General features: G+C 57.9%; 2 protein-coding genes across 2 annotated transcripts in view; both read left to right on the top strand.

Annotated features, from left to right (window-relative positions):
* Positions 1–9,938, top strand: part of ENH_00054950 (dual-specificity phosphatase, catalytic domain-containing protein, putative) — a gene marked incomplete at both ends in the record, with an annotated part of 19,142 nt that extends 9,204 nt beyond the window's left edge. The window contains 7 exons of the mRNA XM_013583788.1: positions 5,959–6,001; positions 6,097–6,132; positions 6,264–7,355; positions 7,956–8,009; positions 8,163–8,236; positions 8,563–9,563; positions 9,748–9,938. Of these exons, the coding sequence (XP_013439242.1) occupies positions 5,959–6,001; positions 6,097–6,132; positions 6,264–7,355; positions 7,956–8,009; positions 8,163–8,236; positions 8,563–9,563; positions 9,748–9,938 (2,491 nt within the window). The remainder of the gene's footprint in view (positions 1–5,958; positions 6,002–6,096; positions 6,133–6,263; positions 7,356–7,955; positions 8,010–8,162; positions 8,237–8,562; positions 9,564–9,747) is intronic.
* Positions 9,939–12,643: 2,705 nt separating this feature from the next.
* ENH_00054960 (zinc finger (CCCH type) protein, putative) lies at positions 12,644–15,377 on the top strand (the record flags this gene model as incomplete). Its single annotated transcript, XM_013583789.1, has 5 exons — positions 12,644–12,741; positions 12,941–13,184; positions 13,385–13,511; positions 13,678–14,618; positions 14,787–15,377. 5 exons carry the CDS (start codon positions 12,644–12,646, stop codon positions 15,375–15,377), a joined length of 2,001 nt encoding a protein of 666 aa, XP_013439243.1.
* Positions 15,378–15,799: the final 422 nt, after the last annotated feature.

A 15,799-nucleotide genomic window follows, 5' to 3' on the forward strand; every position in this document is an offset into this window, starting at 1 on the left:
GCGGGAGAAGGAGCAGCAGCACCAGGAGTGCCGTGTGGCCATACATCCCCCCCTCCCACCAGCAGCAGCAGGACCAGCAGCAGCAGCAGCAGCAGCAGCAGCAGCAGCAGCAGCAGCAGAACGATGTGGCTGTTCCCGTTGGTGGCGGCTCGCCGCAGCCGCCGCATGGAGCTGCAGAAGTCTCCAGCTTTAGCAGCAGGAACTTTGCCTGCTGCAGCATTTCTTTGTTCAGTTCCGGGAGCTTCTCACCCTCGAGTGCCAGTTGCTGCTGCTGCTGCTGCTGGCTGTGGCTGGGAGTCGCTGGGCGTGGGGCCCCCCGGGGGGCCCCCGCTGGGGGCCCCCGGGGCCCCCCCCGGCTGCGGGGCTTCGGGGGGCCCCCCCCACGGGGGGCCCCCCTGCGGCGGGGGCCCCTGCGGGGGCCCCTGCGGGGGCCCCGGGGCCCCCGGGGGCCCCGGGGGCCCCGCGGGGGGCCCCCGAGCGCTGTGGCTGTACCGCAGCAGCCCCGCTGCTGCTGCAGCAACGCGGGAAATTGCTGCCTTCCTCGCGGGCCTCCCCGTGGGAGTTAACAGCAGCACTTTGGGCCCCGGACTTGTTGCAACAAAAACTCCAGGAAGGCTTTTTGTGGGGTCTTTGGCGCATGCACTGGATGGGGCTTTGCTGCAGGCGCTGCAGATCGGGCTGGTGCTGACAGCAGCGTGGCCCTTCGGGGCCTGGCCGCAGCAGCAGCAGCAACTCTACAGGGCCCTCGCCATCCGCCACTGCGTCCACCCCCTCCTCGACGACCCCAACCAGGTCCCCCTGCTGCTGCTGCTGCTGCTGCTGCTGCTGCTGCTGCGGGTGCTGCGGGTGCTGCTGCTGCGGGTGCTGCTGCTGCTGCTGCGGGTGCTGCTGCTGCGGGTGCTGCGGCTGCTGCTGCGGGTGCTGCTGCTGCTGCGGGTGCTGCTGCTGCGGGTGCTGCTGCTGCTGCGGGTGCTGCTGCTGCGGGTGCTGCTGCTGCTGCTGCGGGTGCTGCTGCTGCTGCTGCGGGTGCTGCTGCTGCAGATGCTGCGGGTGCTGCTGCGGCTGGGGAGGGCTGCTGAGGGCTGCTGGGTGCTGCGGCTCACTAGAGCGGAGGGGTGCTGCTGCTGAGTTGTGCTCACTGCTGCTGCTGCTGCTGCTGCTGCTGCTGCTGGCTGCTGCTGTTGATTGCTGCTGGCGGTTTGCCTGCTCTTGGCTGCTGCAGGCCATGCAGTTCGACCACTTGTCTCTCGGGGCAGTCAGGGAAGCGCTGCTGAGGTGAGCCTCCCAAACCCTAAACCCTAAACCCTAAACCCTAAACCCTAAACCCTAAATCTGGTGTTCGAAGCCCTAGACCCTAGTCACTTTCTCCTGAAATCTTTTATCACGCCCAAACGAATTGCTGCTTCTGCTGCTGCTGCTTGTTGCTTCTAGCTGCTGCTTCTGCTGTCTCATTCGCTGCTGCACCTTCCCCTTATCTCTACTTTGGCTGCAAGAGACAAAACTCCATTTGCTGCTGCTGCTGCTTTCTCTTTTATTTGCTGCTGCTGCTGCTTTCCCTTTTATTTGCTGCTGCTAGAATCTTTTTCCTGGCTGCGAGGGATAAAACTCTATTTGCTGCTGCTTTCTTTTTATTTGCTGCTGCTTGCATCTCTTCCCCTGGGCTCTCCTGCTGCTCGCATGCATTCGTGCCTTGTGTTTCCTCGTTCTCCTCGCACTTGCTGCTGCTGCTGCTGCTGCTGCTGCTGCTGCTGCTGCTGGCTAATCTGGCTCGGGCTGCTGCTTCTGTGTGTGCTGCAGAGGTTGCAACGTGTTCGTACACTGCGAGAAGGGCATATCGCGTTCTGTGGCAGTTTGTATGGTGAGTTGCAGCAGCAGTTTTTGATTAATTATTTTATTTTTTAATTATTTTTTTGGTTTTTTGCTTCTTTTAATCCCTTTTTGTACTTCTTTTGCCTTGCTGCTGCTGCTGCACAGGCCTATTTAATCATTTATGAGGGCCACACTTTCCGTTCTTCTTACTTGGCAGTTCGCCGCAACCGCCCCATAGCCAGACCCAACGTGGGCTTCATTCAGCAGCTGCTGGAGCTGGAGGCCCGCATGGGGGCCCCCGGGGGCCCCCCAGGGTGCAGCAGGAGGGGCCCCCAGCAGCCAACAGCCAGTGCCTTTGCCCGCGGCCAGCGGGAGGCCCCCAAGCAAGCCAGGCAGCGCGAAGCAGCTGCTGCAGCGCAGGCCAGGGGCCCCCAAGGGGGGCCCCCCGACACCCGCAGCGCAGCTGCTGCAGCCCCCAGCAGGTACGCGCACCCCAGGAGGGCCCCCGAGGGGCCCCGCGCTATACCCTGGCTGGGTACTGTAGCCCAGAACTGGCTGGGGGGGGCCCCCAAGACTGCGCGCCCGGTGCAGCAGCAGGCCAGTGCCGAGCAGAGGCTGCTCTCAGGCAGCCGCAGCAGCCGCAGCAGCAGCAGCAGCAGCAGCAGCGCAGTCACCGCAGCCTTGACAGTTGCGTCTGCCAAAACCGTTGTGCTCCACGATGAAAGAGACCGTGGAGCAGCAGCAGCAGCAGCAGCAGCAGCTGCTGCTGCTGCTGCCGCGGGGGCTCGAGCAGGAGAAGGTGCCGTTGGCGGCCTCGGGCCTGTTGCCCAGATTTCAGACACATAGGAAGCAGCAGAGAGAGAGCCGACGGAGCAGCGCGAACTGCAGCAGCAGCAGCGTGCCTGTGACGGAGCAGCAGGCCTGCAGCACAGACGCAGCCACCTCCCCGTCCCCCTGCTTGCTTCTTACTGTTTGCTTCTTACCACGCTTGCCGGGGGCCCCCCTCTCTCGCCTGCTGGCCGGCCCACAGCCAGGGGGGCCCCCCGAGGCAGCAACGAAACTTTTGTTCTTTTAATCTTAAGCTGTTTGCTGCCTGGCTGGCAGCACACGCACTGGCCGCCTTGCAGGCCTCTTCTTGCTGCTGCTGCTCCTGCTATTGCTGCTGCCAATGCTGCTGCTGCCAATGCTGCTGCTGCCAATGCTGCTGCTGCTAATACTGCTGATGCTGCTGAGGTTGCTGTTGCTACTGCCAATGCTGCTGCTAATGCTGATGCTGCTGAGGGTGCTGTTGCTGCTGCCAATGCTGCTGCTAATGCTGCTAGTGCTGCTGCTGTTGCTGCTGCTGCTCTTCAGTTGCTGCCGCAGAAACAGTAGAGAAAAGTCTACAGGTAAATCGTGCTGCAGCGCTGCTGCAGTGCTGTGGCCATTTAAGCCCCTCTGTAAAGACCCCAGGGCCCCCAAAGAGGCAGCAAGTTAAAGAGCCTTTCCCAGCGCAGCACCACGGGGGGTCCAGTGACCCTGAGGGGGCCCCCTAAGGGGCCCCCTGGTGCCCCACGGGCGCTGCAGGGGGGGCCCCTAGGGGGCCCCCTAAGGGGCCCCCTGGTGCCCCACGGGCGCTGCAGGGGGGCCCCCTAGGGGGCCCCTGCTCCCCTAGGGGCGCTGCAGGGGCCCTTCTAGGGGGCCTCTGTTCCCCTAGGGGAGCTGCAGGGGGCCCCCTACCCTGCAGCAAGGGCCCCCAAAGGCTGCTGCATTTAATGGCCCTGGGGGCCTTTAAAAGTGGAGGCCCTCCCTGTTTGTCGGGCGCTGTGCTGCACAGGTGGGGTACAGCAATACAGGGAGATGCTCTGTGGGCCAGGGGCCCCCAGAGCGTCTCTTGGGGGCCCCATAAGGACCCCTTGAGGGCCCCTTGGGGGCCCCAAAGGGGCCCCAAAGGGGCCCCCCATGGGACCTTGGGGGCCCCTTGAGGACCTTCAGGACTCTTTTCTGCGTAGACTCAGCCTGGCGAGGCCTGGAGAACTAGTGAAAAGATACTGAGTTAGGCTTTGTGTGCTCGAGTAAAGCCCCAAAAAGCCTTTATTCAAGTTCAAATTCGCTCTTCTGCATGCATTGTGCTGCAGTCTGCTGCCTGAAGCCTTTGTTGCTGCTGGCTGCGGGGCGCAGCTGCCCCGGCTCGGGTGTACGTACACTGCGCTGCGCAGCCACTACAAACGCTCGCTGCAGCAAATCTAAGGAAGCAAAATGAGACAGAGCTAGAGGAAGGGAAATCTGTTTACAGCTGCTCGCAGGAGTCCTGCTGCTGCCAGCTATCAGCAGCACTAAATCCCCTGTGGACTGCAGCAGCCTCTGGCTGGTGCAGCCTGCAGCAAATGTAATGTGCGCTGCACTCTTTTGCTGCTGAGGGCAGCAGCAGCGCAGCAGCCTGCAGCGCTGCCCCTCGAGGCAGCAGGTGACAGAGCAGCAGGCCGGAGAGACAGCGAGACAGGCTAAGGGGGGGAGAGGCGAAGGCAAGGGGCTTAGCTGCAGGCGTTTCTCCCTTTGTGGCCCAGCTCCCCAGGCAGCAGACTGGCAGCAAAGTGCCTTTTAAGGGCCCCCGGGGCCCCACGGACAGCCTAGGTCTAACTAATAAACAGTTAAAGTCGGAAAGAGTTTTAAAAATTAGGGGAGAAGGCCGCGTTGCGTGGTTTGGCCGCTGTGGCGACGGCGCGTGGCACAGCTGCTGCTGCTGCTGCTGCAGCCGCCGACGAATGCTGCGTTCAGAAGAGGCCTTCCCCAGATAAAAACCCTTTTATGCCGTAACAGCCATTCATTTTACTTTATTTTCAATGAATTTGAAAGACTAGGAAAGTATTTCCCCCCGAGGAGCAGCTCTGGCGGCGCCAACTGGCCTCTGGTCTGTCGAGCCTCAACCAGCTCTGCCGCGTCGGCTCAGCGCCCGCGACTGCAGTCCAGAGGGGCGTCTTTCGAGTGTTTGCGCGTCTCACAGCTTCCTTAAACACTTTATCTAGAGGTTTAAAAGGTTTTTTTGTCCAACTCTGCAGCGCCTGGCTGCGCCGAGCGCCGCGCAGCAGCAAACGCCTCAAATCGACACCGCAGCAGCAGCAGCAGCAGCAGCAGAGATCGGCAGCAACACTGGACCCCGCCCGTGGCCAGTGGCCTGCGTTAGCTTATTTGTAAGGCTCCAGCCCGTTTCATATTTGAGTCTGAACTCCAGCTGCCTATTCGCAGCGGAGAGCGACGCAGATCTGCTGCAGCAGCAGCGCCTCCAGAAGCCCTCTGGCCTTCTTTGCCCCGAGCCCCCTCTTCCCGGGGGAGCCCCTGGGGGCCCCCGAGGCCCTCTGAAGAGGCGACAAGCTGGACTGCCTCTGTAGAGTCTGTCTCAGGGGCCCCGCGGGGCCCCCCAGTGGCTGCGGGCAGCAAAGGCAGCAGCCCGAGGGCCTGCAGCAGCTCTCCATGGCCTCAGTGCAGCACTCCGAGCTGCCAGTTCGAGGCTGAGGGCTTTGCCACTTCATTTGCCTTCCCTCAGCTGCTGCAGGCCTCAGTCTTGGCGGCCCGGAGATGTCGTGAGTTCTCTTTTTCCTTTTCTCTGTCGCGCTGCAGCTGCCTCCGTGCTGCTGTTTTGCTGCTGCGCCTCTGCAGCAGCAGCAGCTTTCGTGGCCCCCTTCTTGCTGCCTTTGCTGCTCGGCGGAATCCCCCAGCCTTTCTGTTCTCTGCGCGTTTCTCTTCTCTTGCTTCTGCCTTTTGTTTTATCTTCTTCTGCCACTTCGCCCCACTCTGGCTGCTTCTTCTTGTTTGCTTTCTGCTGCTGCACTTGTCTGCCGAAAGTTTTGTTTGCTTCGTTTTCTCCTTTTCGAAGTCTCAGTTCTTCTCTTCTGTCAGAAACTTGCTTTGGTGTGGCTCTATCTGCTGCTTGGTTTCTTTCTACGTGCAGCACATGCTGCTGTTGCTGCCGTAGCTATCGCTGCTTTTCTTGCTGCTGCTGCTGCTGCTGCTGCTGCTGCTGCTGCTTCGCCTTTCAGCTTCAGCTGTCCGATGCCTAAATTGTCCCTATCTGTTGCCTTTCTCTGGTCCGAAGTTATAATTATTCAGCTCAAAGACTATTTTTTGAAACTAATTTGTCTCTACCACAATTCACGTTTCGCTTAACTTCAGGTGTTTCGGGAAGAAGTCGGCTGCGAAGCCTCCGGAAAAGAAGGTGAGGGAGAACCCGACGGCCCTGCGGTGTACGTACACCTCACGACTGGCCGCGCGAGACGCCTCTGCCTTTCCTTTTGCATTTTTATTCTTCAGGAAGAGGCCGCCGAGAAGCCGGAGAGTCCCGTTGAAGTGCGTGAGGGGCCCCCAGCCCTTCTTTGGCGTGGCTGCAGTTGCGAAAAGCCCTAGCCTGGCCCCCAGCCCGAGGCCCCTGTGCAAGGCTCATTGTCCTTTTCTCTGTCTTGTGTTGTGCTGCTGAACAGCCCCCCGCAGAAGACGCAGGAGAAGAGGCGGAGCAGCCAGCAGAAGCCGAAGCCCCACAAGACCCAGAGGAAGGGGGGGCCCCGGGGGCCCCCCAGGACGAGGAGGAAGAGGCCCCTCCAGACCTGGAGGAAGAGGCCCCTCCAGACCTGGAGGAAGAGGCCCCTCAGGACCTGGAGGCGCTTCGGCGGGAAGTGTCGGAGCTGAAGAGGGAAAGAGAAGAACTGCAGCAAAAAGTTGAAGAGGCTGAGCGCAAAGCAGCAGAACTTGAAGACCAGCTGCGCCGCCTGCCGAGCCAAACCCGGCAGCAGCTCCAGGAGGCGCCCTCGGGCCTCACTGAGCGCCCTTCGGAGCTGCAGCAGGCCTCTGGCTCGCCCCGGGCCCTCAGCAGCAGCGAGGGGCCCCCCGGGGGCCCCCTGCAGCACGAGGACTCTGGGGAGGCAGCCCGGCCTGCGTCGCCGTCGCAGTCAGGGGCCCCGGGGCCCCGGGCATTCCGTAGGCAGCCCTCTGCTCGCTCGCGGGGGGCCCCCCCTAAAGAGGCTGAGGCCGCAGCCTCCAGGACCCCCACAGCCGCCGGGTCCCCACAAGATGCCACTTCGGAGAAAGATGGCCAGTGGGGCCCCAGGGATACCCCGCAGGAGACGCGGGAGGGCACCACTGATGCTGCTGCTGCTTCTAAAGAAGACGGAGAAGCCACAGAAGAGCCTCCCGAGCCCAGAGCCGTTCGCTCGCTGCTCTCCGACGAAGACAGAAATGCAGAACGGCAGCCACGCGAGCCTCCAGAAAAGGCCGACACGAAATCCCTCACTGGGGTAATGGCCATCTCGAAGCCGCCTTCGAAAGAAAGTTCTTTCCAAAGACTCCGAAAACGGCTGAGCCGCACCTTTTCCCCCAAGGAGGAACGCGCAGCTTCCAAATTGTCCAGCGGACTTGGAAGGACTCTGAGGTCTCAGAACTCCTGCGTGAAGTGCGAAGCCCTTGCAGAGGAAAGGGCGGCGCTGCGCGCAGAACTCAAGGCCGCCCAGGCCCGCTGCGAACAACTCAATTTGGAGATCCTGCAAGTCACTGAAAAGAAGCGCCTGCTCATAGAAAAGGTAGGCCAGCCCCGAGGCGCAGCACTGTGGGGCCAAAGCTGAACATTTGCTGCACAGGTGCAGCAGCAGCAATACCACCACCACCAACAGCAGCAACAGCAGCACCACCACCACCACCATGAGCAGCTGCAGCAGCAGCAGCAGCACCGACACAACAACAACACCAGCAGCAGCACCGACACAACAACAACACCAGCAGCAGCACCGACACCACAACAGCAGCAGCATCACCACCACAACAGCAGCAGCACCACTCGGGGAAGTCAGTTGAGTGCACTTGGATTGGAGTGCGCTGACTGCAGGTCCGGCAAGTTGTGCTGAGGGCGTCGCTGCGGGTTGACCAACTCCAAAGGAAATACGAATTGGCCATGAAAGAGGCAAGACCCATTCTGCGCAAAATAACACGCACTTGAATAAGAAACTGCCAGCCACAAGCACACCCCGCAGCCCATAGGGGAGCGTAGTGTTTCACCAGTGCAGCCCAATGGGAGGTCTAGACCAACCAGAGGAAACAGCAGAGAGGGGAGTGCGGGGTTGCAAGAGTAAATGGCGGGGCAATATTTGAAAGTCCAACTTTGTTTCTGTCTTTGTGTATTTCAGGTGGTAGACGACCACCTCAAGGCCGAGCGAGCTCGGCTGTTCTACCAGGGGCGGGTAAGTTCTTGATCAGCTCCCCTGCGTTGAATGCAGGAGCCACTAAGGCCTGCAGTTTTCCTTTGTTTGAGCTGATTGGCAAAGTGAGTGGCACCTGCGGGTTCATGCAGCCAAGCTGTGGACTGAGGCATCTTCGTATGTTTGACTGCGCAGCGGAAAGGCCTGGAAATGCGCGTTGCTGCTTTGGTGGACAAGGTCTTCGAAATGGAGAAGGCTGCGCCAACGCTGTGAGGCCCCCACCCCTCACTTCTTGTTGACAAACCCGTGCAGTATTTGAGGCCTCCTTTGCTGAGTTCACTACTGGCAAAGCTGTAGATATTCACGAAACTCAGTAGAGGGAACTGGCTGCATGCTTTACACCCGTAGATGGAGGATATTTAGCTGCAAAGATTGCTGTTGATCCCTAGTTTGTCGCCTCCCAGCTGCGGTGGCTCTCCCCCCCTCAAGCAGTTGCGGCCACTTCCCCGTGCATTTCGCAGCTGTGTGTGTAGCTGCCTGAGGGCTGCGTCAGCAGGCAACGCATTTATTTGCTGCTAGTGTCCTTGTCTTGCAGAAGTTGGCCCCCCCGCCGCGCCCGTGCCCCGGCGGAGTCCTTCGCCTTTCCTCACGGCGCAGAGGAGGCAGCGGAAGAGCACAGACGCCGCGACACGCAGTTGATTCCGCCTTACGTCTTTGTCGAGCTTCCTGAGTCCCCGGATATGTCGGGAGATGAACAACCTCCGAGGCGACGGACAGTCTTGGTGCCTGTGCACTTGTTTGACGAAGAAGCAATGCAAAAGGCGGCGCAGCGCTCTGAGGCAGCTGCCACCAGGCGGCCCACAGTTGCACTGCCGCGGTACGTATTCGACGAAGACGCCATGCTGAAGTCTCAGAAGAGGGCAGACACAGACGGGAGGAGGCAGACTGTGGCTGTTCCTGCTTACTTGTTTGACGAAGCTGCTGCTGAGAGGGCAAGGCAGAGGAAAGTTGCAGCTGCATCACCTCGCCGCCCCACAACTGTTCTGCCCGCCCACGTATTTGATGAAGAGGCTCTCCGCAAGGCCCAGGCCAGGGCGGAAAACACTGAGAGAAGACCCACCGTGCCGGTTCCCGCGTATCTGTTCAAAGAGCCCAAGGGGGAGAACCGCAGGCCCAGCACCTTCATTCTGCCCGCAGACCTTTTTGCGGAGGGCCAGCAAGAGCCCTCCGCACCCCCCACTTCGCCACCGGCTCAAGAGACTAGCCGCCAGTCCTCTCTCTTTCCTTATAGTTTGTTCAGCAGCCTCAGCAGGCAAAGTCGGGACCAGGAGCAGAAGCAAGAAAGCGATGCTTCCGGCCCAGCGTCGCGAGGACCCTCGGTTGATGACTCGCAACATGAATCGCGCAAAGTCTCACCTGTGGAAGTCCCCGAGTCGGAGCCCGAAGAGGCCGCCGAGTCCCCAGAACCTCCTCAAGGGACTCGTGTCCGTCCTCTGTCTCAGCCGTCTTCGCGGGAGAGCAGCAGCTCCTCGCAAAGTGCTTCGCCCTCTGAGTCCACAGCCAAAGAACCAGAGCAAGCGGCGCCGACCAAGCAAGGTAAACTGCCCGCGCTTTCTAGAAGTAGTGATGCCTATGTCTCGCAGATGTCGAGAGAGCTGCTGACTGCAACTTTAGCCGCGTCTACTGAGTGATTTCCCGGGAATCAAATAACTTTTCCCGCGCTGTTTAGCAGCATTTGCCCAGTGTGCCTTCCGTACGCTCTCCTCACGTATTACGGCGGAAAGAAGGGGTGCTGATTCAGCAGCACAAATTAGGTGTGCTTGTTTTGTTGCTTGTGCGCACGTGTGCTCATGTGCAACTGCGGGGTGCATGCACGCATGTGAATATATTTGTGCCGTTGCTTTTGCTGTTTGCCAGGCGCTGGGGCACGTGGAGGGAAAACGCCGATACAAAATGCGGAGTCATTTATAACGGCTCCCTGTTGTGGGCGGTCGACAGTGAAGAGCGATATTCGCCCATTCCGGCGTTGTGGCTGTCTCATTTGCCGGCAGTGTCTGCGCACAGCCTCGATGCAGTCGAAGGTGCACATCAATAACTTTGTAGGGTCGGATCCTTCCACCGGCTCCCCCATCTGGAAAGTCCGCTGCCCTACCTGCGGCAACGTGGCGCCCCTCACCGCCACCCAACTCCGCACAGCATCTATTAAACGTAGTGTCCCTTGAAGTTCTGCGAACACACCTTTTGCTGGTCAATTGATACCACAATGCGCCCCTGTCCTTCTCATAAAGCCATATGTTGAGCCGCTACAATAGTGGCAGGGAGTGCCGCGGCCCACGCATCAATACTGCAGTCTGTTGTAGGCTTCGGCCCTTCACGAGAGTTATGCGTGTAGGCGTGTTGCTGCCGTTAAGTGCACTTGGCAGGGTCGGAGCCGGCAGTATCAGGACGTCTCCTGCGGCATTAACCGACCCTGTTACTCAGCACCGTGTGCACTTTATATTTAGATGGACGTAACAGGCCTGTCACTGCCGTGAGGGGCCTTTGAATAGATCTACTGGACAAACCAGTGGGCGGCTAAGTAGCAATAGCTGCCATCTATTGACAACGCCCAACGCTTTGCGCTTCTGCTGTCTGCACAGAAAGCAATCTCTCCTTAAAGTAGCCAGCAAGTTAGTGAAATCACTTTCAGCCGTTCATAATCACTGATGGAATCAGGAAGCGAAGAACTAGCAGGACCAACCTACAGAGCTAGGCAAACAGCCCGGTAGAGGTGGCCAGCACACGGCACTGCCTGCAGCGTCGGCATGGGAAGCTACATTTCCAATAATGCTGCGGTCTAGAGCAGCGTACATCCCCACTAATTGCTCAGCTACTCGCGGGAAGCCCAAAAGCTGAACTGACTCGTTTTAGGAAAATATTGGCAGTCTATGTAGGTCACTGAACTGCACACGACGTAGCTTTCAAAATGGAACACAAAGTTTAGGATTCCCTGGTTCCGTAGCAGTTTTGGGTAACCCTCCTGACCTGCAGCCGCACGAGTCTATACAGTACCACCGGGCTTTCCAGATTCGAGTGATTCGAGTGCGGCTGTTTGCAGCAGCATCGGCCCAAGCTGTAGCTCTCCACTTTCCCAGAAATACGAAGCGTTACGGCAGTCTCGAAGGAGCCTGCGGCAGACACTTCGTGCCACTAACGGTGGGGGTAGGGCTCAAACGGGCTTGCTTGTGTTGCCCGCTGTTGCTGGTGCGGGCTAGCGAACAGCTTGTTGGGGCGTAAAGCCATGTAAACAGCTTGTTCGCTCTGACTCAGCTATAAGTATAGAAACTGTTCTAACTATATCTTACACTTAATGCCTGAGTTCCTAGTCTGAAGGAGTTACCTGCCGGGAACTGCACGGGCGCGCAGACGTAACCCGAAAGCATTGGCGAGTGTGTGGGCGGCGCACTAAACAAGACAGGAGATGGCAAGCAGCCGCTGTTGAACGTAAGATACCTGGCATGAAACACTTGTCTTGTTAGTAATAATAAGGATAACCGCCAATAGTCTTAAAATGATCTAGCTGAATTTGTCTGCAAGCTGATTCAGGCCCAGACGACCCTCCCCCCTCCCCCCCGTTCGCTGCCCCCCATTCAGTGGCTGCTCGCTGGTCTCGCCGCTGCGGGTGCGAAGCAGCAGCTGTTTCAGTCCACAACATATAGCAAAAAGGTGAACTGTGATGCCACATAGGTTTGAGCTTTTGTTCTTTACTGCCACGTGGCCTCTTTTTTCAGTAGAGCTCCCCATACATCGTCATCCGCTACCCTGCCAGCGGCTGTCTTGGCTAGCCCACGAAGCTCACAGATCGCAGGTACGTGGGGTGGGCATCTCTGTCTTCCTCTATGCTTTCGGATAAGTGTAATTGCAGTATACGGCACTGGTAATGCCAAGAGGCGAAGGAATTCGCTGCGGAAGCCTCAAAGACGTAGCGAAACCAACCAGAGCCATCGAGACCGGCGGCTGGCTAGTACGGCAGACACGGGAGGCATCAGGGAAGCTACTGAAGCCTTATTTTTCTTGTTTTCTTGGATAACCCACCCAAAGGAAGGATTTAGAAACTTGAGAGCTGCTTGAGTTCGGTCATAACGTTTTTTTCTTGCATCTGTCCCGACCCTAGGCGCCTGCCACCCGCCTGCCACTGCACCCGCCACCCCACTGCTGAACCGGCTGTCGTGGGTTGCCGGGTTGTCGGACTTTAATGGGTTTCATTTGGACTCTGTTCAGTTTGAGTCGTTCTTATTTTTCTCTACATGAACCTCGTCAATTCATCCTCCCTACTTCTCTTTGCTTTCATCTGAGGGAGCCAGTGACTCGCCGTGGTAGCTAGAGGGCTTAGTCTGCTCCGGCGTACCTCTTCTCTTCCCAGGTTTTGCGGGGTTCTTCGTATTACCATCTGTCCTGTCTGAGCGGAGCCTGTAGTCCTCCTCCAGACATCTAGACTTACCTGGAGTGCCCGACGAAGTGCTGGCGCTCAGTGACCTTGAGCCGCGTCGAAACCGATAGCCGTAAGGCGCACTGCGGAGACAGGCTCCACGCATCGATATTTTGTTTACATTTCGACGGAATAGTAGCGCAGTGAAGCTCGTGGAAGGCATTCAAAGTGGAGTCGACGCCCCAGCCGCTGCAGCTCACCAGACACAATGGCGTGCGCCTCCCTGCTTACGGATGACAATATACTGCGCTTCAGGACGAAAGCGTGCCTCCGTCTCTCTCAGGGCTCATGCAGCTTTGGGGACGAGTGAGTTTGGTCACCCTCTTCTCGAACCCGCCTCTCGATACTCGCAAGGCACAGTGTCTAGAGTGCTGTTTCAGCGGCACCCTTAAGAGGCCTGTCTTCGTTAGCTTTTGTCCTTGTTGCTTCACAGAAATGTTTCCTAGTGCTTAGTGTGCTTGTTGCAAGCCTGAATCGGTGTTCATGATGCTGGGTCTTGCTGCAGCCGCTGCCAGTACTCGCACAGCCAAGTCTGGACACGTAGGTCGCCCTACTATGCCTCTCCTGGCCAGCGTCAGGAGCGCTCAGAGGTTAGCCAAAGAGAACCGTTGCTGCGCTACCTGCCGGTGCCGTGCGAGAACTTACAAATAGAAAACGGGAAGGTAGTGAAGGTCAAGTGTCCCAGAGGTGTCAACTGCCCCTTCTCCCACTCACCGGAGGAAATTGTCTACCATCCCCTCGTATATAAGGTGCGTTCATTTAAGCTTCTTTGGGCTGCTGTGTGCGCGGCACATTGATTTATTTAGCAATGGGGTGGGGACTTGTGTGTGTCTGGCCCAGCTTGCCTGTGGCAGAGTGCTTTCTCCGCTTCAGGGTCCATGCGAGTATCGTAGACTTGTTTTTATCTAACAGTTGAGTCTGCCTAGTCACACTTTTGTTTTGTACCCAGACAGAGCCATGTAAGGCATTTGCCCAGCGCTCGTGCCGAGTCTACTACTGCTGGAAGAGTCACGGCGAAAAGGAGCGGAGGCAGTCCGCGCGGCATTTCTCCCTCGGAGTTGTGAAGGGGCTAAACGGTCAGTTGTAAATCTTTGCATCCTTGCTTGGTTGGCCTACAGTTGACGGCTAGGGCCGGAGAGGTGCAAAATAGGGCTTGGCCTGTAGTTGATGGCTTGGGCGGGGGAGATACAAAGTGGGCAAATACGTGGCTCTTTGTGTCAGGTGTAATGTCATTGTCCTCAGTGCCGGTGAACTACCCTGGAGTAAGTCTAGTCGAACTATTGCCCAACAAGAACGGAAGACGGCGAAGGCCGCGGTTGCCACCCGCAAGTCCTCCTGCAGTTTTGGAGAGCAGCGGAGGTTCAGTTGCTTCTCTCGGCAACAGCGCTCATCATGAGAACGTAGGCCTACTACTCCACGGTGTTGTGAGGCACCTTGCTGAGTGCGCTCCAGCAGATGCGGCGTGGACTTCAGATTGCATGCCTAAAGCTGCTACGCTGCCTCCTCTGCATTTTACCGATGATGCCATGGGCGCCTGGCCCCCTCTTAGCAGCTTGCTGAATCTTATCGAGGGGAAGGTGGACCCTGAAGATGTCCGTCCCCCTCGAGGGTGTCCTGCACAGCCTCAGGGGAAGGATGCTAGAAATAACCTGAAAAGTGCGGCTAAGCATGCTGCGAAGAAGGAAGGGCAGAACTTTCTTTTGCGCCAAGGAATACCAATTGAGGAGACTGTAGAAGAGCTCCCGCTGAGAAGGCAGACGTTGCTGGCGGGCAATGTAGACCCCATAGGTAGCCCTTCTTTTGGAAGTCTGAAAGATCAGATTGACGCGAACAGCGTAGAAAGTTGGGGTTTACCTTCCTTAGGAGAGAAGCCGACAGATCCGATTGGAACATTCCCAACTCGGCCAAGTCTCCTACCTCTTCAGTATGCGAATCCATCGGGTTCATCTTCGCCGCAAGCCAATCTGTTTACAGGCTGCGAAGAGTTTGTCCCAGGGGACAGTACGCAGCTGGGAGAGACTTTCGGTGACTGCAAGGCCGGTCCAATGCATGTGTGGCGCTCGAGCAATAACTTTTGGCTAGAGGGCGGCGTGCGCTTGCCTACTGATGATTCAGATGGGTTGGAGTGCTCCAGAGCTTCGTGGAGCACGCCTGGAAGCGCCCACAGGAGCGTCTCAGCAAATGTGAGCTCAAGCGCATTTGCCACTTCAGGGTCGCTACTGAATGTGCGTCAGCGCGTTTATGAAGTTTGTTTTTTCCTCTGTGCCATGGTGCTCTGTATGTGTGTGCGTTGCGGGAAACTCATTGCACTGCACTGTGCTCTGGTTGACTTGTTGCTTGTCCGAAAGCAGATGACTATCGAAGACCTGAAGGCAGGAGCAGCTGAACAAGAAGGCAATATGTACAGCCGCGGCAACGGCGGGGACGCGAGCTTGTCATCTACATGTTTTTCTTTGGACTTCACAGCAACAGGGAGCAACTGGTCGTGCACGAAACAAGATCTGGAGTCCGTCGCGCCTCGCCGCAAGGGGAGTGAGGATTCGCCGCTACCCCACTTCAAAAGGGATGAAGACTCGCTTTGTCAGTGGCCCGCGGCCGGATGGACTGAGGAGAGCTGGTGCAAAGTCGACGAAATTCTTAAAGCAGGTGAAGAGGACGCAGTGTATCTGAAGGGCTTGCAGGATCTGACAAGTGGGAATGATTTGCTGCAAGACGTCGAAGACAACAAGCGGCTGATGTCGTGTTTCGTTTCCCTGTTAAAACTTATACAGGAAAATGAATCGCCTGAGGCGGGGACTCGAAAGAGCTTTAAGGGCAATGATTGCGAGTCACCCACAGCGGAGTTCGGTGTGTTTGAGGCATCCCAACCGCCCGATGAAACAGCAGAGTCGAACTACCCCCACATGATGGCTCTTTGGAAAATGGCGAGGCTGGCTGCATGACCGCAGAAATTGCACGGAATTGACTGGCGGTCTTCGCCGAGTTTTAATTTGTGGTTGTACAGACACTGCACTCAGTGCTCTGGTCTTCGTATTACTGAGTTTGTGGGGTCTCGCGTTGCATCACATGCAACGCAGGGGATTTCAGCGAGCCTGGGCTGATGCTCTATCGCAAAGGAGCAGCAGATCTTGCCGGCCCGATATTTGGCGAACTGTGTAGGCAACGGTGGTTCGTGGGGTTGCGCAGCCCAATAAACACCTGTTTTATGTGTTTTGTTTGGTAGTTGCAACAGGGTGGATTTGCGAAGGAGGGCTGGTTGAGGCGATACTATGCTCATGTATCGCCTGACTGCCGGTGCTGTGGAGCACAGGCAATGGTCGTTTCAGCTGTCAGTGGCCATTCCAAAGGAATTCAGGAGCTGGCG

The sequence above is a fragment of the Eimeria necatrix genome, genomic scaffold, assembly GCF_000499385.1.
Source record: "Eimeria necatrix Houghton genomic scaffold, Enh_scaff44, whole genome shotgun sequence".
Lineage (NCBI taxonomy): Eukaryota > Apicomplexa > Conoidasida > Eucoccidiorida > Eimeriidae > Eimeria > Eimeria necatrix.